The sequence below is a fragment of the Athalia rosae genome, chromosome 5 (assembly GCF_917208135.1).
Source record: "Athalia rosae chromosome 5, iyAthRosa1.1, whole genome shotgun sequence".
In the NCBI taxonomy this organism is placed as follows: domain Eukaryota; kingdom Metazoa; phylum Arthropoda; class Insecta; order Hymenoptera; family Athaliidae; genus Athalia; species Athalia rosae.
The window spans coordinates 2,195,739-2,219,451 of record NC_064030.1 but is presented as its reverse complement, the minus strand read 5'-3'; the positions used below and the strand labels follow the sequence as shown (position 1 = coordinate 2,219,451).

General features: G+C 42.1%; 3 protein-coding genes across 4 annotated transcripts; 2 read left to right on the top strand and 1 right to left on the bottom strand.

Annotated features, from left to right (window-relative positions):
- The first annotated feature begins 805 nt into the window (after nt 1–805).
- Nucleotides 806–23,452, top strand: LOC105693078 (synaptotagmin-10-like). 2 transcript variants are annotated; one of them, XM_020856423.2, is made up of 10 exons: nt 806–1,218; nt 13,652–13,914; nt 14,069–14,215; nt 14,526–14,657; nt 15,230–15,384; nt 15,460–15,628; nt 16,072–16,192; nt 16,282–16,453; nt 18,382–18,582; nt 18,676–23,452. In XM_020856423.2, the coding sequence occupies exons 1-10, from the start codon at nt 1,128–1,130 to the stop codon at nt 18,677–18,679; spliced, it is 1,455 nt and encodes a 484-aa protein (XP_020712082.1). In that variant the 5' UTR covers nt 806–1,127; the 3' UTR covers nt 18,680–23,452. The 2 variants fall into 2 exon arrangements, with proteins under 2 accessions (XP_020712082.1, XP_020712081.1); XM_020856422.2 differs by having other exon boundaries at nt 14,066–14,215.
- On the bottom strand, nt 3,687–5,577 carry LOC125500956 (DPY30 domain-containing protein 1-like). Its single transcript, XM_048655219.1, has 2 exons — nt 4,830–5,577; nt 3,687–4,479 (listed from the first exon to the last, which is right to left on the bottom strand). The coding sequence occupies exons 1-2, from the start codon at nt 4,935–4,937 to the stop codon at nt 4,141–4,143; spliced, it is 447 nt and encodes a 148-aa protein (XP_048511176.1). The 5' UTR covers nt 4,938–5,577; the 3' UTR covers nt 3,687–4,140.
- On the top strand, nt 9,114–13,620 carry LOC125500955. Its single transcript, XM_048655217.1, has one exon. The coding sequence runs from the start codon at nt 11,260–11,262 to the stop codon at nt 11,833–11,835; it is 576 nt and encodes a 191-aa protein (XP_048511174.1). The 5' UTR covers nt 9,114–11,259; the 3' UTR covers nt 11,836–13,620.
- Nucleotides 23,453–23,713: the final 261 nt, after the last annotated feature.

Here is a 23,713-nt window from a genome sequence, read left to right as displayed (position 1 = left end):
TACTTCCTAATCATCGTTACGTACGAATGCACTCGTACGAAAGTCGATGGAACACTAGACAGATCTCGATATCGAATGATATGTAAAAGTTTTGATAACTTATCGTAATAGATATCGAAAAGCAGAAGTAAAACACTAGGGACTTGAAGAAGACTTTCTGGTACCATGATACTGATATAGGGTAAGAATTTGGTTCCAGATACCAAACTCTTTTGTTCGGGAAGGCGTCGAACGCGATTTTTAGCGAATATAGGAGCCGGGTTCAGGGATGAAGTTCGCGAGAGGTAGCCCGCGAGGAGCAACAAGTATCGCGGTGAAAGTATATGTTGAGGGCATCCAGGTGGCCCTGGGGTCGTTGCGGAAGCAGCAAAAAGATAGAAAAAAAAAAAAAGGGACGCGGAAAAGAGGGAAAGGGAGAACGACGAGCGTAGCGGAGAGCCGGGGGGGGGGGGGGGGGGGCGAGGGTTCGACGTCGGAAGGGAGGCAGCGCACAAGCGAAAGGGAAAGAAGTTCGGGATATCTGCAGGAGTTGCCGCGCGTGGCAGTCCTCATCCCCTAGCCTGCGGCTAGGTTTTCTCGCGGGTCGGAGGGACGCGGGGCGTCGGGCGGCAGGGGAGCGCGATCCGCGGGACCGGGACCTTCACCGAGACCTAGTTGCAAGCTCGACATTGGCCCTGGTGCTGCTCCTCGTGCCGCGCTCTGATGCCCGGCTGCGCCCCGCCTCGGACGTACCCACCCACCCCTCGCCCCTCGGCCCCCGTCCCCGTCCCCGTCCCCGTCCCCGTCCACCATCCTTTGGGAATTCTGCAGAAACCATAGAGGGACGAGAAAATGTTCGAACGGGGGACGCGACGCGGGAGATGCAGGCGAAGCGGAATTACCACCATCGAGTATGGAGCAGGCGACGGTGGCCCTCCTTCCCTCCCCCGCGCCCACCCCCCCGCCCCGTTCACCCCGTGGTTAGCCTTGCTCATGCATGGTCTAGGGGTGCCCGCGTGACGTCAGAGAACGGCGCCGGCGCCGAGTGAAGATTCTAACACCGGCACGCATCCGAGGCGCGTCGAAACGACAGGTAGGCGACCCTCGCTCGCAAACCTGGCTCGGCTTGACTCACTCGAGTTCTCGTCATGGGAGTGGTGAAGACTGCGTCCGAGAGTATCCTCGAAGAAACTGTGATACCCAGCGAGGAGGCTAATCACTCTCTCCAGGGGCATGCCGGTGAGTATACATTTAGACCTCCCGCATTGATTGAGAAATGATAAAACTGAACAATCGTCAACTACCCCCGCCTCGTGATTCGTGAAAAAAATGTGACTCGCTCTCCGATCCCGCGGTGTCCCTCGGTAGAGATTCTCCTTTAATTTTCACCGTTCGAGACCACCGTGTTCCAGTGTCGATACCTGTCACCTTCGTGTCCTTGACCGTTCGTTCTTCGATTGAAACGATACAGCGAAAGGCTACATCCCCCCATTGATTGCCACGGTATTCCGTTCACGCGGAGGGGATGCAACACCGTCGACCTTGAGCGCGACTAACAGGTGTTTGAAGATACAGATATAGACCTTCTCGCAGCTACTGCGGAATGGACGCTACACGTATGTAGAGAGATTCTCGTGTACATACATACATACATCGCATATAACTCGTTTAATACCCGATGAGTAGAAGGAGTTTGCGAATCGCTAGGTATATATACACCTATCTACCTGTATCCGTTATCCTATGTATACATCTGTATACGATTGATGGTATTATCGTACGATATACGTAGTGATTCGTGCACGCGTGTCACAACCGATCGCCAGGAAATGGAAGCTTATGAAGAGGGACCGATGGCGATGGTTTCTTTCCTTTTGTTTCGTCTCAACATTTTTCATTCTAGCCAGTGGCCTGAAAATGTGGTGAATACTGTGACATTGAACTTCGAACATTCGATAACGTCTATACGCGCAGGGTTGTTGGTTTTAAATGAAACAACCCGATATTGAGAAGACTATTGAGTGGTTGGGAAAAAATGTTTACGACGACAACGACAAGGGCGATAAGAAAACACAACTCGTTCTCGATGCGCCCTTGACGAGGTCAGTCGAAAAAATAATCAAATAGCACCGAGTCTCTCCGCTCTCCGATCCCTGCAACTTTTCTAGAAACCATTTTTCTTCGCCACTCGAAGCTTTCCAGATGTACACCGAGGTGTTCGCTCGGAATCTGCAGCCATCCCGTGTAATTCAGTTTCGTCGTCGGCATGAATTCTTTTTATTCTCGCGTACACGTTGCGAGATTTTGAATATCGGCAGTTCAGTTTGCCCTTTTCCTGCTCCAGCTGTATTCAATCAGACGAGATTTCGATATTCCAAATGAACAGCGTGATACAATTTTCAGTCGATTAGCGATTTCTACTGCGACGACTTATAACGCTGTTACGTGGATATTAAATTCCAATCTACTCCGAGGCAGTATGTGCTTCTACGTGTTCGTCGTCTCGGTGAAATTTCCTGATGTCGAGGGCGGAGAATCAGAAGGGCGTAAGCCTCTCTTTTTTTTTCGTAAAATCACGTATAACCATTCGTGAAAGAATAAATCAAATATGCTACCGTAAAAAAGTTTCTCTTCGCATCATATTTCATTCGGAAAGTCGTTATTTTCATGTTCCCCCCTTCGTATTTGCGGGTCGCACCCTTCGGCCTTCAGCCCTCGATGCGTACTACTTCGTCCTCTAGATGCTACGCAAAAGCTTCACAGCTCTGAGCGAATCCCGATCGTTTGATTTGAGATTTTCGAATATTTTTCCCCTTTTATCAACGTTTTTTTTTTTTAATTACTCATTCGACGGATTCTCCATTTCGTTGTCCCGCACACCCTCCGCTGCGGAGACATCGTCTTTACGGGACGTAAGCAAAAGCTTCTTGAGCCATAACGATGATCGAATTATCGCCCGCACGCCGGGCTGCATTATCGCTAACGCGACCGCGGAGAGAATTCCATTCCAAATATACTACACGGTGCTCGAATACAAACACCGTACAATGCACACATATGAATGACAAACACCCACAGTTAACGCGTTACCCGGGGTCGAAGAGGCCGCTAACAAACACCGTTACTAATTGACTATTAATTGCAAGTAGGACGTAACAGGTCGAGTTAACCCGACGTGCAGTTTATCACGCGTATGTACGTCGAGAATTCAGTTCCATTTTCGTAATGTCGACGTTCCTCGGACAGATGCAATGTACGGCGATGAAAATTTGGAAAAAAATCGTGCGTTTTATATGATCTCATCGTGCAGGTAAAGTTCGATAGGAACATCTTTTACGGTCGATCCAGACGCACTATATCTCGGGTGATAAGCATCGGGTATAACTGCTGTGATGATAAAGAGAACGAGATGAAAATTTTTCGTGATTCTCCTATTTTCGGAAATGATGGGGCTCGACTCGACTGCACGAGGTCGTATAACGGCTGAATCTTTTAATTAAATTGACTTTAGATAGGAGGTAATCTCAACGTCCGCGTTACTGATGACTACCTGTTATAGGTATACCACGTCGACGAAAGCCTTCATGCTCCTAGGTGTATAATATCTTTCGGTTGAGCCTGTTTCACAGGAGATGACAGACACCGCCAAAATGTGCAAACGTTAATCCTCCAGTCTCAGCTTCTCAACCGGACGCTTATCATTATCATCCTACTCCTTTATTACGTTATCGAGTTTACGGCGAACTTTTATCTCCAGCGGACGATCCTTTCGGCGAATATACATGAGAAGTAATGGGTATTCCGTAGTTGCAAAAAAGGTAAGCAACCGATCGTCATCAATCGCGAGCTTTAAAACTGATCGAATTTCAACTCGAATCCAGCGTCTGAGTTTTCCTTTTTATTAACGAAATACAATTGATATTGGGAGGGATGAACGTTACGCTAAACTTTTATTTCGTATATATAACTTTGCTCTGGATCTACGAAACTCGGGATAATGAATTAACAAAATTCTAAACTTCAACATCACGTTCACACAACGAACTTGATGGAGATGAGATGCTTCTTTGTACTTTACTCTATACCTGGATCACAGAAGACTTTCCTTTCAACTTTGGAAAGAGAAAAAACTTCTCGAGGTCACGAATCTTTCGCAGTTCTCTATTCCTGGTGCATTTCGTAACCCGAGCTCGATTCTTCCTCGGATAATTTTTCCCCCGTACTTGCGGCGTCGTCGAATTTCAAGCTTTCCGATTTCCTGTCCATTCTGCAGTAAGAAGAGCCGATTAGGAGCGATTCCTCTGCGCTCGCGACTCTTTCGATCGCTTCATTTTCGCCGTTATTTCTTCGGAGGTATTTTCGGGTATCCTCGTCGACCTCATCCGCTGGTAAAATATCTTTTTGCAATTCTTCGATCGCCGCCAACAGCATACTCATCGTCTCCGTATAGTCGGGCTCGAACATTTTTCCCTCGGGATTTTCTTTGAACAGATACTCGGCCTGAAGAAGAACAACAAAAAATTGGACCGATGATCGTAAAGAATGGAGGAAAAAAATTCGCCCATTAAAAATAACATGCCCCCAACGTGCCCCTCTTCGTCGAAAACGACGATGACGGAAAATAATACTTCTCTCTGCATAGATCCAGGAATTTTTTTCAACCAATAAATTCAGGGTTCTTACTTGCTTTCGGTTCGGAGGTCGGCCAATTTTTCTGACGGCCCAATGAATATCGGAGATAATGAAGGTAGCGCAACTAGGGACTAGGTAGGTGGTATGCAACTAGACGGGACCGCGGCGTTAACGCCGGGACACGTGGAATAAGATTAGATTGGGGGATGAGAGCTTACCAAGTAGTCAACCGGATCGTCGGGACGTAATTCAGCAACCTTTATGAGGCCTTGCGTCAATGTTGGAAAGACGTATTTAACCAGATAGTTTCTCAGCGGTTCTCCCATGATACACAATTGATGCTCCTCTTCCTCCTTCAGTTTCTCTACGAGATTAGTCTAGGATTCGGTGAAATATGGAAGTTAGATTAGCCGCACCGTGTCGGCCGACGTTAGGGTTGGATTCGTCGAGCGGTTCTTACAAGCGGACTCAAATTAGGACAAAGTGAAATTCCTTGCTCAGCTCGGAGCGGGGATCCCTTTTTTTCCGAAACATAGTTACTCGTGGCTTTCGTAGGAAAAGGGGTCTAATTAATCAAAGAAATTAATCCGACCCTCCGAGTTCAATGGGGTACATCGAAACCCGACGGTTTTGCGATCCTAAAATTTAGTGTACTTTTCCCAAATTTTTCCATCATGGTTTTCCCGTCAGTCTCGAAGTTTAGTTCGTTCAAACTACAAGACGCCTATGCGCGTACTTTTCTAGATAAACTGCGCCTATGAAAAACTTTTCTCTAATACGAAATGTGGGACTTTGCCAATGTCAGGTGATTAGATAGCCGGGAAAGCGGTTAGGAGCTATACTTTTACCGCTGCTACCGATGCCATGACATTCTGCTACCGAGAAACGATGATTCGGTTACTATATATCTTGCGGTATCTTTCAATATTTTTTTTTTTTTTTTTTTGGACGAAAGAGATGCGAAATCGTGAATGTTCATCGGATCTAGAAATGCTCATTTTCGACGGAGGAAAACCAGAATTTTTTTTCCATCGCCAAAAGTGACGAATGTAAAAAAAAATCCTATCGCTCGATTTCATCAGGGTTCGCTCACCCATTCCATCATCTTCTGCTCTCTCCGGGTTTTTCGGTTCAATTCCTCGAGGACTCTTCGTTCCTCTTCGGCGGCTTCGACAGCTCTCCTTTCGGCATCAATTCGTTTTTTGACCTCGGCCAACTCCTCGGCCGTGAGCCCTGCTTACGATCAGCCGTAATTAATCTTGGTACATAAACGAAGTAGCGACCACGTAAGAAATTCATCGTGAAATCAGTTACCATAATTCCTCGGCTTTCCAATTTTCTTTAAGCAGAGATTAAAGCTCGGAAACATTTTCGGACAGGGATCATCCTCAACGGGTATGAAGAGAGGGTGAACTTCAAGTTCGTCGAAAAATTGTAACGGCGTATTGTCGTCGGTATTTCTTTCTCTGTCATACGCATGGAAGATACGTATAATACATAAGTTATAATCTCAGAAAGTTACCGGCTTTTTCGAGATTAAGATTTTTCGTCCCTTCAATTTTTTTTTTCCCGTTTTGTTTTTCTTCCCCCTTTGCGAACGGCGAGTCCACCGCCGGTGTATGAAAACAAAGGAGAGAAATAATGGAGAAAAAGGATGTTCGAGACGAACCTATATTCGCGGAATCGTCGTATCATGTGCTCCTCCGAATAATGAGTTCCCTGAATTTCTGCCTCCGAAAGTTGCAGCAGCCTTTCGGTAAGAAATTCGTCGCTCCCCGTCAGCACGGCGACCAACTCCGGCATTATTTTCGCGTTAAAACCGAACCCTTCTCCGTCTTCTTCGTCATCTTTTTCTTCTCGATCCTCCTCGTCATCCTCGTTTCCGAAGAGATCCTTCGCCTGACGGAGGGTCTTCGGGTACCCGTCCAAGACGTAGCCTTGGTTTTGACACTCTTTTGACGTAAGTTTCATGAGAAAAATTCTGGAAATAAAGCATCGGTTGAACGAAGCTTTTATTTTCGCCTCATACACTCGTTAACGGTACATGAGACGGACGAAAGGCATCGTCGGTAGGTGAAAATCTATTCGACAATTTTCGACTCTCGTCAGAGCACGGTGATTCGCGATTTTATTTTTATCCGTTATATTTTTTCCATGTAAACGTCGAGGGGATTGATTTCTCGATTCTTCGAATCAATTGGGAACATATTTTGGAGGATAAGGTTTCCGGATGTCTCTACTGTTTGTCCACCAAATGGAGCAGCGTTTTCCATGCTTATTATGATATGTCCGATGAGAATAAATTGGCCATTGATCGAATGCGACACCCTTCCACCTCACCTTTTCGCGTAATTATCGCACAAAGGGTCGCGTTCACCCTAAATACGTTAAAAGCATTGCTTGATGACGAGGCAATTTGATGCGACAAATAGAAGGCGCGTCGTTCCACGCGCGGCTAGGTTTGTTTGGTTGAAAATTGTTTCGTATGTATACCGTCACGCGATTCGGGGCTTGATACAAAATAGACGACGAAACAACGCATTCTTACTTTTTCAAAATTTCGTCATCCAGTCGGCCTTGATTCTCCGACAAATTATTCCTGATTTCCGATAACGTCTCTTCCCAAATTTCTACCCCGTCATCTTCTGTATTTTCTTCCACATCGGCGTCCTCCTCATCCGCGGTGTTCTCACCCTCGTTCCTCGCATTTTCGATGTCGCGGGTCTACCGAACGTTCGGTTGAGATATGGGGAAGGAATAAAGGGAGTGCGCGACAGGATTATAACGAAAACGAGGCAACGATAACAGCACTCGGATCATCATCGTAATTGTACTCACCAGTTTGCCGATCGTTTCGGTGATCAACGACTTCACGTGAATATAATGGATCCCGTAATGTTCGGCGAGTATCTTGGCGAGACGAGACTTTCCAGATGCGGGGGGTCCCAGGAGGACGATCTTAACCGGGTGCAAATTCCTCGCTATCCTGAACTCCTCAACGATATTTACGATGTTATCGCCGAAAGGTACGAGTGTGTACCACTCGATGTTTTCCTCTACCAGGTAATTCGACTCGATATTCAGGTCCAAGTTTATCGTATCGTAATAATCCTGAGTGACACCGTTCACCAAAAACGCTTCCTCCGATGACATGGTTCTCACTTTTCCGGTGGAAAGAGCGCCGCTAATTTTCTACGAGTACAACGGGAAGGGTAACAAACGGTAACTTATTTTGTTATTTCTATACCTCGACGTTTGAAATACCAGAAAATATATGACAACCCGTGACGACATCGATCGACAAACGACGAAATATTACTTATGGCGATGGAAAATCTTTCCCTTACAATTAATCGTACGACGAATTGTTTTGCACTGCTTTTTTGATTCGTTTGCCGATGAGTTCGTCGTAGTGGAGTTCGATTATTTGATTGAAAGTGACTCCGTATGATGAAAATGAGCCGCGTTGTTTGTGCTGAAAATTTTGTCATTCGTTCGGTGCATTCGCACGGAACGTGGTGACGTTCAATCGAGAGCGACGTTCGCGTGTGATTACGTACACGTAGAAATGAGTTATGAATATTTGACAGCGGACAATGTCGACCATTTTTTATAATCCGCCAGCCAACGTTCGTATTCACTCAATAAAAACGTGATAACATTGGTACCCTGGCCCATTTGTTGATTAAAATTGTGCTAAATTTTCTTTTTATTTATTTGTTTTCTTTTTATTCTCTACGCGATCAATCTACGTCTGTTTTTTTGTAATCCTTTAACCTCGGAGAGCACATTCATCGTCGGCCCATCGAGAACTAATTCTTTTTCTCTCCAGAACACGTTGTTCGCGATTTCGAAATAACGTTTTGGCCGTTCGACGAATTTATCATACTCACTTTAACGATTGTTCTTTGTGACATGCGCACGTATTCCACGGCTACGACGAACCGCAACTTGGGCCACTTTCTTAGAAACGTCATCACTATCCTGTGTGACATTGGGGTTGCTGGTGAGATCCATCAGAGATTTCCGTAAACAAGAAAAATCATTTCCGAACATCTGGGTAAAACACTCACGTCGGTAGATTGCGGACATGCAAAAGTGGTAGCAGGTTGTTTCCTTTTCCGAATACCGGTAATTCCGGGACATTCTGCCAGGCCGACTTGAATAAAAAATGCAACGGGCCTTCCTCTTCGCCGTAGGTGACCCCGGCGCACAATACGATCGTCTTCAGTTTGCCCTTGAGCTCGGTAATCTTCTTCACCATTACAACATCCTTTTCGCATCGAGAGTGCTCCTTGAAATTGGCGTGTGGTTTCCGTTTTCTGTAGTCCGCTTCGGTGAACGGTAGCTCGGGATCTTCCTCGTACAGCGGTGTTGATCGAGCCCAGGTCATTACCGTTGAGATTAAAATGAAGTGGCGAACTTCTTTGTTCCGTTTGAAAGCTTTCGGTGTTTCCGATGCCATTCTACGAAGCTCCCCAACGATCGCTGTGCGCGTTCGAGAGGATCAGATTCCTTCTTTCGAATAATCATTTACAGACTACTCTCATTCGCCTACCTCGCGTCATTAATTATTGTTTTCACAGGGTGTACCCGCTCTTTGCGAGATATTCAACGTAATGTTATTTTCACCAATGACATTGATTTCGACGCGCTGTTTTTACTCTAATCGTTACCTTCCAATGCCCATCGAGCTTCCTCTATTTGAGATCTATCCTGAGTTATGTCGTACACGATAACTCCACACCTCATCAACTCCGTCAGTAGCGAATCACGGTCACGCACGTCCCTTATTATCCGCGAGACGTCCTCCGGAGCGAGATACTGCAAGGATTTCAGGCCGTTTGTGAAAAAAAAAAAAAAAAGAAACCAAATTAGAAGAGATCAGAATGACTCGAAGCATTTCATGAAGACCTCGTCGTCCATGACAGTGCCGATTAGTTCGTATTTTCTGAGTGGTTCTCCCGTCCGATCGGTGACATCATCGTCGTCCCCTTCCTCTCGTGCTTCATCTCGTCCTTCGTCTTCTTCCGTCCCAACGTCGCCTTCGTCGTCCACCGTGGCGTCGAGGTTTTCGAAATTACCTGAATCGTATATCTGTTCTGGTACGACCTGTGAGCACAATACAAGCTATTATACGGTCGCTCGTGATTAGTTGTATAATAACGTGGTAATCGCTCTGCAAGGGACGCAGGTCGAAACTCTCAGGGTGTATTATTTCAATGGCATCGTGTGCTTTATTCAGCTCCCATTATTAACATCACCCGCGGGATCATTTAATTCCGGCGTGTATGGCGTTCGCGGTATACCGTGGCTAACGCGTCGGAGTACGTACCTAGCTTACGGATCACTTCGAGCGGAAGCGGTGAAACAAGAAGAAAGGGAGGGCACCGAGGTAGGGAAGGGAAGTCGAGAGATCAGTCGTAAAATAGTAGTTGATCTCGCTCGCCAGCTGCGTGCGTTAATGTGGTACATAATTTAATTGATCTCTGGTACGTTTCGCGCTTGGGGGTCGAGAGCGACCGTATAAGAGAACGTCGAGTTCCGAGCTTTGACGAGTCGTTCTTGATGAAATTATAGGGGCGTACGGAAGCGGATAATAGGAAAAGTTTACCCGGGTTCTCAAAATGGCATCATTTTATCATCGTCGCGATATTTTGCCCTCTACGCGGCGGTTGCGTTATCGGTATAATCGGTGCGTAGGCTCAAGTTATACGAGGTGCCAGGATCTGCGGGTTCTGCAGTTACGAACTTTGAAATAAGACGCGATATTCCGCAGCTCACCTCGGCAAATTTTTTTCCATGGTAGCTGTCTATTTGATTAACGAAAACTCGCCACGGTACGAAGGATGATTTTGGATACGCCGTTTCCCGATGGACCTCGTCAAAACGTGGGCGTGTTTCCGAGATACCAGAGCCCGCTGCTTCATCATCGTTTCTGACGTTCTTTCGAATCTTCGAGCCCCCCTTAATCTTGCTATTCGAGCTTTCAACCTTCGGCATACCCCGCGACCCCTTTGTCAAGGTTACTCTTTATCCATTTTACCGTGTGCTGCACGAAGTGCGCAGTTTCTCTACTCGAAATATAAACGCCGCAATTACCTATGCGGCTAAGAACAAAGGAAAGTTTAAATATCAGCCTATCGGCCTGAGAGCGAAGGAATATTATTGAAAAACCGTCTCTTTCGCAGTTGATAAAATACGCCTCACGTGAAAATAGGCACACTCGAATGATCTTTCGATAATTTTCACATGGACGTTTCTTTTTTCTTCTTCATATTTATCGCAGAGCTATCTATCCATCGCAAGCATTATCGAATGCGTAGTTCATACGCTAGTGAACACTCCCCAGCTTTGAAGTCGCCGAGGTTTTGAACCATGAAATAACGGAGGGTCAACAGTTACAAGCGCGCTTGTGTGTACTCGCGAGGTAAAACATAGCAGGGTCACATCTCCGGGCGTTTCTCATCTAACGGAGAGTGGACGGCCTTGAAGTGGCAGAAGAAGGGTGGTTGAAAAAAAAAAAAACAATTGCGAAATCAATAACCCCGTTTCCGTCAGCCATGCGGCTCTGCAATTTTTCTACCGACAAAATTTCAATCGCCTTTATATTTCGTATAAAACTTTCGAGTAGGATACTTCCGCAAAATGTCGCGAAAGCCGCCCTCCATGGTGCTGTTCCCTTCGAAGAACGACGAAGAGGCAACGGTATCATCGCGAAAACCTAAAAAACGTTACGCCGTTAAGCCTCAATCGATTGTCGAGAGGTTTGACAAGATGGCAAACGCTCATATCGACGAACGTGACGGCGGTTGCTCCACCGACGATGAAACTGACAACGTTCTTTCGCAAGGTCACGAGTTGAATCGACGTCTACCCGTCAAAACCGTCTCCAGGACCCTCGCCAGCAGCATCACCGGATTCGATATCGCCGAAAGTATCGGAATGCAGCATGACGAGTTAGCCGAGGCCGTTGAAAAACTCATAAAAGCTGAGGAGACGACTAGATTCACCGAACTCGTCGTCGCAGCCGAAGCAGCCGTAGCTGTCGCTCCTCCCGAACTAGCCGAGGAAGCTGCACTCGCGGTCGCCCACGAGTATCAAACCCAAAATCTGAGCTTGATCCAGGAAGAGATCCCCGGAGATACGATCATAGAAGTTATCGGTTACGTCGGAATAAGGAGACGGAAAGACGCCGGGTCGGACAACCGGTGCGTTGGCTGATTCCCTCCCGCAAGCTCAAAATAACTCAATGTAATGACACTCGTTCGAGAGGGTGTTGCGTGTGTATGTGACATGTCCGTTGTTCGAATAAAGCTAGGTCTCTGATTTTTTTTTCAATTCGATTACCCGCTATACCACGCAACTCATGTTATACGTACAGGTCGCTAAGTGAAATGAGATATAAATGTGCGATTTGAAAAATGAAGGTGTTCCGGCAGTTGGTAAGAAGAATAAATGGAAATCTTTAGCCAACTCGATAATGCAAAATTCCGTGTAAAATTTCCAAAACTCCTTCGCCCCAGTTGAGGACTTTTTCATCCTATGGATTTCCATTATACGGAGAGGGAGGGAAAGACGAGAAAAGAAAAAAGTAAAAGAAAATTTATAAGATTCAGGTTCCATGAATGCAAATGAATCGCGCTCGCCGCGCGAGGTCGTTGTAGGAATTTTAATTGAGTGAACGATTCGCAACAAGATTGTCCTCGCAATTTCGCTCGCCTCATCCCAAGTGTAAGCTATACTGTGACGTGGGTACGTTGCGCGGAGATCAATTTCTGAAGAAATCTGATCCGAACTGAAGCGAAGGTGAGCTTGCGAAAATAAATGTCGACTCGTAGTTTAAAAATTATGATAATTTCCGTCCGGCGACGTATCTATATGATTTTTAAAGACCCATTCGAAATTCATTCGTAAACTTTGGCGATGGCATAATCGTTTGCAGGAGGATATGAATTCATTCGGCAGGTTCATTTTGAAGAAACAGCATATTTTGAAAATATTGCAAAGACGGTTCTTTCAATCTGACGGCGCATGCAGAAGAATGAAGATCAAAATTCTCTTCATCGCGAGACGACTTCGCTGGAAAATTATTAATCAAACGTACACAGCGTCTCGCTACTGTTCAACAGGAAAAGACTCTCGATACGGCATACGTATAATATAGATACGCCATATATCTATAGGTATTATATAGAAACTTCGAAGGCATTGTGCCCAGATAAATCTGGGTCGCAGAACTCATGACACTGGAGGCATTTCAAGTTAAGATCTGTTTTGAATTAAGATTGTCTTTCCGGTAAGATTCCATCCTCGACGAGGGTTGCCTATACCGTGCACGGTATAACTCCTTTCTACGTGTGCACGTTTCTCCTAGAATTTCTCTATTACCAATCTGCGTCGCCATCGCTGTGCTGTGTTTTATTCGCACGTAGTGTATACCTCATGCCGCCCGGTGCAGTGTCCGCATCCTCATGTAGCAGGTGTTATCCGATCGTATGCAAATTTCAACTTATCAATAATAGCGCGCGATTCGAATTGGAAATGATTCAAAGGATCGTGCGAATTGGAGTCCGTACCTCGCTACCCATACGTTCCCCATAGGTACGTACATGCATATACACGAACGTACGTATTACACAAGTTACTCGGGTCACGGTTGAGCTAATCGAAACGACGAACGACCAGGGGGTTACTGCCGTTGCCTCCGGAATATTGGGTCAAAAAGTGGCGAACGCATTCGCAACGGTACAAACTTCCGTAACTGATGACAATTTGTCGACATCAAAGGGAGCTTCGTCCTTTACCTTTAAAGCCTCTCCCAAGGTTCTCCGGAATCAATGATTTCACCGAGGTTGATTCTACAGTGAATTTTTATCGAAGGAGTATACATCCAACCCGTGTAACAAAAACCATTTTGGCCTTATTTCCCCGACTCGTGTTACATCTGTGGAAAGAATTTCTCTCTCGATTCCACTAGGCGAAGCTAATTTCACTTTGTCTTCGCCGAGGAAGTCCCTTGAAAACTTTGATGTTTCAGAGGAGTGGACCGGCAGCTTTCCTTACCAATTATTGATAGGAGTCGGGGTTGGACTGATGGCACTGGTTCTGTTGGCCGCTGCCAGTTTTCAGTGTTCGGCAACTTGGCGTTGGCTGATGGGTGTCTCCAGGAACAACAACGACGAAGATGCCGACGGAGATATTTCTCGTCACAATGCCATTCGTATCAGTCACTCTCTACCGGATCTACAGTCCGAGCCGATCACCCACGAATACGTGCAGGAGCAGAAGGATAATAAAAAGGTTATAAGAAAGACGATGAATCACGATTAAAATTAATTGACGCGAAAGTCGATGTAACGAAGAAATATTGAGGGAAATTTTTAAGTTTCGGAAAATTTATGATTAACTGTGGATCGATATCTTTCAATTGCTCTGTAAATATATCTCGTAGCAGGTGCTGCGACAAACTACCCTTCCGATAGTTCCGATGCGTCATCAGACCTTCCAGCGTCAATTATCCCACCGTCTGGATTTACCGAACATAAAATTCAGCATCTGCAGTCTCGAGAATCGGAGCGATTCTAGCCTTGGACTTTTGAAGGCAAGTCAAACTCTACATCCTCCTACTCGGAAGTTGAAACACGTATATCTGTTCATATGTGTATAATAAGGAGCCGTGGTCTCTTTCACGGCTCGGCGCTCTACGAAAAAAGCTCACGGCTACAAAGCAGCCATTCCGCGAGCAAACTTGCGACTCAGAATAGAATCGAGCGCTCGAAGATGGTTATCAAAAAATTAAACGCTTCGCAAAGGCCATACCGCCGAAGGAACTTTCTGCCGAATATACTTCTCAAACAGACTCGGGTACGTTATTTTAATTCCATGATGTATTGAAATTTGAAATTTTTCAGCCGGAGTTGTACAAGAAAGATTTAACGCGGCAAGCCAGTACGGAAAGTTCAAGTACGGTAGAAATGGAATACTCCGGAAAACTTCATTTCGCTCTCCGATACGACAAGGAGTTCGAAGGTCTCGTTGTGAAGGTGAGTTGATAGGCAGAATCAACAATTACAATTGGGCTCAATTCCTGTACACGGATCACCCGGTAGTAAAATTCGGAGGCTCCTTTAGATTTTTGCGATTCTCGGGCCGAATTTTGTCCGTCTACCTACGACGTTGACTGACAACTCTTAATTTCTTTTTTCGTTTCTATTTTCATCTTTGTTTTTCGTGACACGAGATTACGAAATCTCACAGACATTATGTACGCTCACGTCATTCTCAATTATGTTCTACGAGTCAAAAATATGTTATGCCGCTATTCGAAAGTATTCGGGCGTCGCTATTAAATGGTGTGAATTCCACAAACATGGGCATTTACTTTTTGGGGCAAAAACTAGTTTCGAAGATCGAACAACCTTTTGTGTACACACGACCACTCGGAGAGAAAGAATTCCGATGGAATGTGTCACCGAATAATCTCGGATTCGAAACTTATCTCTACACGCGGTGAGAGTCATTCATGCGAACATCGCAAGAATATGCGCGTTGAAATTGATCATCTATAATCCCCGTAATCATTAAACTATTCTGCAACAACACCGAATATTTCTAGGTTTTGGAAGCGCGAGAATTGCCAATCAAAGACGTGACCGGTAGCAGCGATCCGTACGTCAAGGTTTATCTCCTTCCTGACAGAAAGAAGAAATTCCAAACCAAGGTCCATCGAAAAAATCTGAATCCCATCTTCAACGAGACATTTATTTTCAGGTAATAGATTCAAGCATTTGTAACATCTCCTTCCTCAAACCTGTCTCAAGTACTTAATTATCTTGTAATTTACAGCGTTCCACACGATGATCTCAGAGAACGATACCTTCAATTTTCGGTGTACGATTTCGACAGATTTTCAAAACACGATCTGATCGGTCAAGTGGTTCTCAGAGAACTTCTCGACTGCACGGATCTTGAACAAGAAATTGAATACACGATGGACATTCTCTGCGCTCTTCAGGTTCGACGATCTCAATGTTATTTCCTTTCTTCGCCATCAAATTTTCTATTCGATATCGTGAGGAAAAAACTGGATAAAAAATTACTTTTCATTTGCTCGACTATTCTGCCAATCGCATCGCTCAGATCACATGCGTGCTAGCTTACATTCGGGTATCGTCTCATCGTCGCACATGCACTTGTCTCTAGTGGCTCTCAGGGGGATCCCCCGAGGGGTTCGAGAGGATTCTCGGGAAGGTCTCAGTGGAAGTCCAAAGAGGATCCTGAGGGAAAACTTGAAGATGGGGGGTGGGGGGAGGTCGCGATCGCGGTCGTTGACGACTTGCAGCATCCAGCATCACGCTAGCGTGCAAAAATGTATTTTTAGCTGCTGTGGGTGTTCTATGTTTTCATAGAAATCACGTGATGTCGATTAAGATTAATGAAAGCACTTCGCCTCCTCAGGAACCAGTTGACCGCGGTGAATTGATGCTGTCACTATGCTACCTTCCAACCGCAGGACGATTGACACTGACAGTCATCAAGGGGCGTAATCTGAAAGCCATGGACATCACTGGGTCGTCTGGTAGTCCAATTTTCATTATGTTCTATACGATGACACAGTGATGAAATAATGAATATAAATGAACTTTTTACTATTGAATCAAATCGCAGATCCGTACGTGAAGGTCTATCTACTCTGCCAGGGCAAACGAATCAAGAAAAAGAAAACAACGGTTAAGAAAAAAACGCTCTGCCCTGTCTACAATGAAGCCCTCGTTTTCGACGTGCCGGCAGAGAATGTTGAGGAGGTCAGCCTTGTAGTGAAAGTTCTCGATTACGATAGGTACGTGTTTATTGCATATAATTCAAACTACCTATGAGATAATGGAATCTTTGTGTTTTACACCTCTTGGAGAATGAGAGTAGATCACGCAATATCATTTGACCTTCATCTGAACAGTGATCAAAAAAGCCCGATTGTTATATTCGGCTTCATTATCAGAATGAAACGTACAGTAACGTGGGCGGCAGTAGGCTTTGAGTTAGAGAGGGGTGAAGACTGCGTGTCACGAATTTTGATGATTTTATACAATTGATCGAGTTATCGCTAATTTTTCACTTTTTGGAGGAGAAAAATGGAGATATCTCGATGGGAAAAAATCGTAGCTCAATTTTCTCAACGGATTCGTGTTCCTGAGGTCGAAATACAATAGAAAAGTGTCATTCAATCGATTTTAAAAAATAAAAATTTTTGCTCAAAATTTGAGATTTTTCCAAGGGGTACCCCTTACGATTTTTTCAAATTTTGAGCAAAAATTTTTATTTTTTTAAATTGATCGTATGGCACTTTTCTTATGTATTTTGACCTCAGGAACACGAATCCGTTGTCCAAATTGAGCTACGATTTTTTCCCTTCGAGATATCCTCAAATTTATGCCAAAAATCGCGAAAAATCGCGAAAAAATGGGAATAACTCGGTCATTTTTGCAGATAGATCAATTTTTCTTCCGGATTCGGATTCCTGAGCTCAAATTACATCAAAATGGATTAAAAAATCAATTTTTTATTTTTGACCCCAAAAAGCTGAAAATTGGCGATAACTCGGTCAATTTTAGAGATAGATTAATTTTTCTTTCAGATTCGGATTCCTGAGGTCAAAATACGCCAGAAAAGTGTAATACATTCAATTTTTAAACTACTTTACTTTTGGCCCAAAAATCGATTTTTTTTTTTGGCTTTTCAAGGGTAATCTCACGTATAATCAGCTCAGGAATCAGAATCTGAAAGCCAAAATCATCTACTCGTGCAATCGATCGAGTAATCATCAATTATTCGCTGTTGGGAGCAGGAAAATTATAAGACATATCGATTGGTTTTAGTCATAGACCCACTTTGATTCATCGCAATCCATGCATGGGTCGAAATATTCGGATTTCTCGGTCTACGAGGGAGCCCGAGCTTATCTGGAGTCAGGTAGCCACGGTCGTGGGGTTTGTTGTGGGGCGTCACCTCTGCTCAGCCCTGAAGGTGACGTCTCACAACAAAGCGCTACACTGCTGGCTGCGCTGATTCCAGCGTGGCTCGGGTTTGCTCGTAGACCAAAAAATTCGAATATATGGAGTAGACATATCCTCAGATTTATGGTAAAAAAAGCGATAAAATGGCGATAACTCGATCAATTTTATAGATAGATTAATTTTTCCTTCATATTGGGATTCCTGAGCTCAAATTACATAAGAATACATAAAAAAAAAAGCTTAGTTTTCACCCCAACACTGAAATTTTCCACCCCTTGGAATTTTTTCGACTTTGGGGTCCAAAATCAATGTTTTTTTCACCGGGTTTCCTATGCTATTCTCATGTATTTTGACCTCAAGAATACGAATCTGAAAGAAAAATTGATCTATGCATAAAAGTGATCGAGTTATCGCGAATTTATTGATCTAAAAATTGAAAAATCAAGGATGTCTCACAATCAATGGAATTTATTCCCTACTTACTTCAGTCGACGTCAATGTCAGTCTTTCGTGATTCTCGGTTTAATTCGAAATTGATAAGGGTCGGAGTAGAGGGAATGAACTAATTTTCAATAATACGAAGAAATTCTTAAACATGGAGTGTTATCAGAAAAGTGAAATGTCAGTAGAACGCTCGGTCATTTAATATCCAAAAGCCAATAGGTATAACACGTTAGTAATCACCCCAAGTTCTCTCATACGTCATTGTGATCTTCGTTTCCACTTCTAATATCTTATATGATCACCATCGCAGAATCGGACCGAACGAACTTATGGGGTGTACAGCAATAGGTGCCAGTTTCATCGGAATCGGTCGCGATCACTGGCTCGAAATGCTGGATAATCCGAGAAAACCTGTCGCTCAATGGTATCCACTCCATGAAACGGTTGCTGGACACATTCCGGTTGTCACATCAGAGCCACTTCCCGTCAGCTTAAGCTGTTTGAATAGCAGGTATGATTATCAAGTCACAGTTGGGATATTCCAGGTATCGTGATAAAGTTTAGATATACGGTGGTGAGTCTGTCTATCTCTTGTGATTTTCAGATGAAGAAAAAACGTTTAAAATGCATCAGGGGTTGCGTGGCTATCGAAAATTCTATCTACCTAGCGTCGTTGATTGGTTTGAGATCGTCTCTTTCGGTCATTTGCTGCACTCTACGCACGTCAAAAATTGACCGATTTGTATGGGAAGCAAAAGGATTAAACAATCGATTCTTTGACACTGTGGTCAAGCAGAGTGACACAAGGACTCCGGGTCAACGCAGCAATATGAAGAGCATGAAGAGAATTGCGTAATAGTTATTCGATTATTGATATAATCATTCTTCCTCCGTGATAAATTTGATAATTATATTAAAAACACATGTCTATTTCTATCGCAATCTCCTACATAATACACAGAGAAAGCTGACGTTTGGATTTCAATCAACCAAACGTCTAATTGAATTGATCCCAGTTCGAGGCCAATTTGAAAAATTATGTCCGGGAGGGGGAGGGGGGGGGGGGGGATCGGGAAAAAATTACGATCTGGCGTCCTAACTACTTTAATCTATTGTTAAAGATAGCAGGATACCAAGATCCTATCATTTCAAAATAAACTTCCTGTAAATCTGTCAATGTGATATACATACATTATACATATGATACATAATGGTATATATAGGTACATTATTAGGGTGAGTCGTAGAAGGGCTTCAGTTTTATGTTTGATCTCCAATTATGTCAAACCTTAGTGCACAACTCCAATAAAGTCCTTATCCAAGTAGAACCCAGCAGATCAAGTCAAGAGGGGCTCAATCGGATTTCATTTTTTCCCATATGAGTGACATGTGCCAGCTGAGATTTTGGTAGACGACTTGCGATAACTATATCGAATCATAAACCAATCTATATTGAACGCAAATAATTTGTATGTAACTATTTTGTTGATTGCATGATTTGTTCACATAGGATCTACACTACTTTTTATTATCCGATAGGGGTTTGTTCACATTTCGACATAATCGTTTCAAGTTGAATACCAAAATAACAGCCAAGTGGGATGAACAAAATTTGATCGAGCAAGCCTTTAAACTTGACCCATCAAGCTCCACTTGAAGGAAAACTCTTTTTCGATCATAAACTAAGATTTGACAGGGCTGGAAATCAAAACTAACAATGAATCTTCTGTCGACATAAAGGCCCTAGATGCGTGATATACATAGGTATATACATACTAATATACAGACATATACTGTTACAATTTCAACTTTTATGAAACTCAAAGTCAAAATTGAAACTTGAATGAATTCGTTGTTGGTCGAATCGACTAATTTATTTCGTTACGGTTTTATTATGTTCGTTGAATTAATTTTTTTTCCCTTTTTTCAATAACATACGAGCATCAATATTCGGGACTATCCGAGATCTAGATTTTGACAAATTGAATGAATTTTAATAATTTTTCCCCAGAATATTCGTCGGATCGGTTAACATACAACAGATGACATTATTTTAATTATTTAATCAGTGAATTGATTAATTTTTGGTATACTTACGGTAGCGTCGCCGGATACTCATAGAGTTTGGGAAAATTATTTAGCAATTGACATTTCACTACATGGGAGTGATTGTAATTCAAATTCAGTGCAGTACTCTACGTCACATCAGAACAATTTTATTTATATTTTAATAGATTTATAAAACTATAGATTGTGATTAGATATCGGTGCGGCTATCGCTTTAAGTTCATCAAACTTAATCTTTATAAAATGTTTCATTAAAAAAAACTGTTCTCAAATATTTATTCGAATCGTAATTTACAAGAGTAATTTCTATTACTCAATTCTGAATTTATTTTAGGGTAAGAAATTTTATATTCCGCCGCAGGGTTTTTCCCACTGTTCAGAATTTGAGAAAAAGGATAATGACGTTATATTACGCTTTCTTTATCTTTCATAGAACATGTAAGTAATAGTTGTATTTACAGGACATTTCTCGATTATGCTTTTCAATTATGACGATCGTGTCAAAAAAACTTAATTGATTGACTGAATTAGAAAAAGTGAAGAAGACTCTGCTTCGTATAGCTGTCATTCCTTTTCTTCACTCGTTCCTTTTATTACGGAAAAGCAAGTGCAACTTGGCCCAAAATTAGCACCAGGGAAGCCAAAAATATGTATTTTTCTGAGACACCTGGGTGACCAACAAGTAGTATTTATTTATTTATTGATTCATTTATTCAAATATTTCTATGGATTTATTTTTTACTTATTTAATATTTTCTCGAATATTTATAACATTTTACAATGATATATTTTTTATCAGAAAATATTCTTATTACTACACTTATGCTAGAATAATACCGGTTAGTATACATATATAACTGAGTAAATATGTCGTAATTGAAGGATCTACACAGTGTTAATGATAATAATGAACAGTGTTACCTGTTTCTGACTGATCACCCATCCCATGCTAAGGAAACTGATTATGAACAATTGAGTGAATTGTACAATCTGGTAAAATATACCACCTTTCATAATAATCAGAATCCTTATTATGATCAATGTTAAACGTGTAATTAACGTAATCGATTTATAAAATGCTTCATCATTCATGAAATTTGTGTGATTGGATTATAAAACAGGGTTGCACCATTAATTTATCATTGGTTCTTGCTCTGATGGCAAATTCAATCCATTTGATTATTCAAAAAGTTCGATTTCTAGTTATCGAGATTAGACTTATCTATGAACAATGACTCGGGTCGGTCGACGTCATATTTCCAACCCTTGCATATCATAATAATACCCTATGTAATAGACATGTTGCAGAAATTGCACAAGTAGAAGCTTTGTGATCCAAAGAGATCAAGAAAAGGAAGAAATATACATAGAGGAAATTAACGTACATTGGACCACTAACTGAACTGGACCTATTTGTAGTAAAGTATGGGGCAAGTTGTCTAATTTACCTATTGGGTTCCAATACACCCTACTTTCCTTTATAAGGTGGACCTGATATCGATTGAAAGATTTTAGTAACTCGGAGTTGATCCAGTCGGCTTCAAACTTTAAATTCTAGAAAAAAAATCGCCAATTGCCCTGTAATTCAACAAAAGAGACACTTCTACGAAACTTTTCACAAGCAACAGATTTCATTGCCATGATTCACTCAATATTTCACGACTTTACATATATTTGTATATACATACATATATACTATATACTTCGCATAGGGTGTCTCATTGAAAAGAGTGATTCTATTAGTTCGGAAACTATTCATCGTATCGGAAAATCGATCAGAGGGTTGTTCTCGAGGTGGACATCGCATGATGAAATTATTTTAAATTGAGTGGCCAACTGTCTTGTTAAAATTAGAATAAAAGTCATTTTTTCAGAATGAAAAATAAATCAGATTTACAAGATGAAAGTTATTCGAATTTTTCGAAAATGGCACGAGCCAGCATCAAACTGTTCCATTATTCAGTGTATCCCTCGAGACAATTAGATCTGACCTATTTTCCGATATTTGATGAATGGTTTTGACAATAACCGAATCCCTCTTTCTAATGGTACACCCTACATACTGTTAATACATATGAAACATATTGTTACTGTTTACGTAAGTTTTTCCGAGGTTCAAAGAAAAGTTCGATATATTGAGTTTCCTGTTATGAAATTCTTGTTACTCCAGAACAAGATAAATACATATAAATATAAGTAAAAAGATAGTATATGTATAAGGGATGTGAATTTCGTATTCATAAATGATAATGATGAAGACGATCTATGAGGCTTGAATGTATATACTTTGTTCGTATATTAAATTATGTGTAAATATATACATGAATGTATATAAAAAGAAAAGGAGAAAAAAACCCAAGAAACGTTGGTCACATGATTGGAAGTGGATTAGCCGCTGTGCACCTTCTGCGTGAAAGCTCATTCAGTCTAATTATAACGATATGAATGATAATTTTAATAATAGTTATAATGAAGGGTTGTTGCCCCATGAAATTCCACATTTACATATGTTCGTTTGTTGCAAATGTTGATATAGTTATCTAGATCCAAAACTTGATAAAAAATATTATATCATTCAGAAAACTACGTGTAATCGATCTGTATAAAAGCTCTCTTTGTAACAATAAATGCTAAACCTGAGAGTTGTAAAATCACAGCTGCATACAAATCTAATATTATCTCTAGTCAGTACAACTGAAACTATATTGCGTATCTGTCACTACTATAAACTGCTTTGTGAACTGTACTTGTTTAAAATACATGCAGTAGTAAGTGTTCAACAGAGAGAAAAACAGATTTAAAAATAATACCATCATGAAAAATTCAAGTCAATGTCAACGGCATATGAAAGTTGTTCAACACTAATCAGAGAAGGAATAAATGTATGCAGTGATCATGCGTTAACTTGTGTCTCACAATCTTAAATAACTGCTGTCAAATTATGCGTTTTATAAGTAGCCGATGTCGCGAAAGCCCACCCGTTGAGCAGATTGCTTTAAATGTACAGATAATAAATGATTGACTTCACTTCTGAAATACCACGAAAGTTATTATAGATAGTTGGAAAAAATTCTCTGATATATATTACATCACAAGTAAATAAGTTTTACATGTATTGCCATTTAATGATACACCTAGAATAGATCCTACAAACACAAGAATGGAGCATCGTCCTCTGCAATAATCCTTGTAGAAAAGTCAATGTTATACAAACGAATTTTCGACTACTCGCAGTTCACGTCGAACATACCTAAATGATAATTCTGTAAAGTTCGAATATACATTTTTCAGTTAAATACATACGGAGAAATTTAGTTTCTGTAATGAGATGTAATTTTCAGGACCACGGTATTCGCAATCAGAATCTGAAATGATGCATTTTCCCGCTATGTCCCTACGATTAGCCAGACTTGGAATATTATCTCTGCCAATGGGAATCGAAGAAATGCAATTCTCTATCGTATCCTTCCATTCAAATTAGCATGGAAAATGGTCATGAATAGGAGAAAGCTGCATTCAACTACGAATTTAAGGCTTGTTACTCATTAGACTTTTTATAATTTCTTCACAAAATC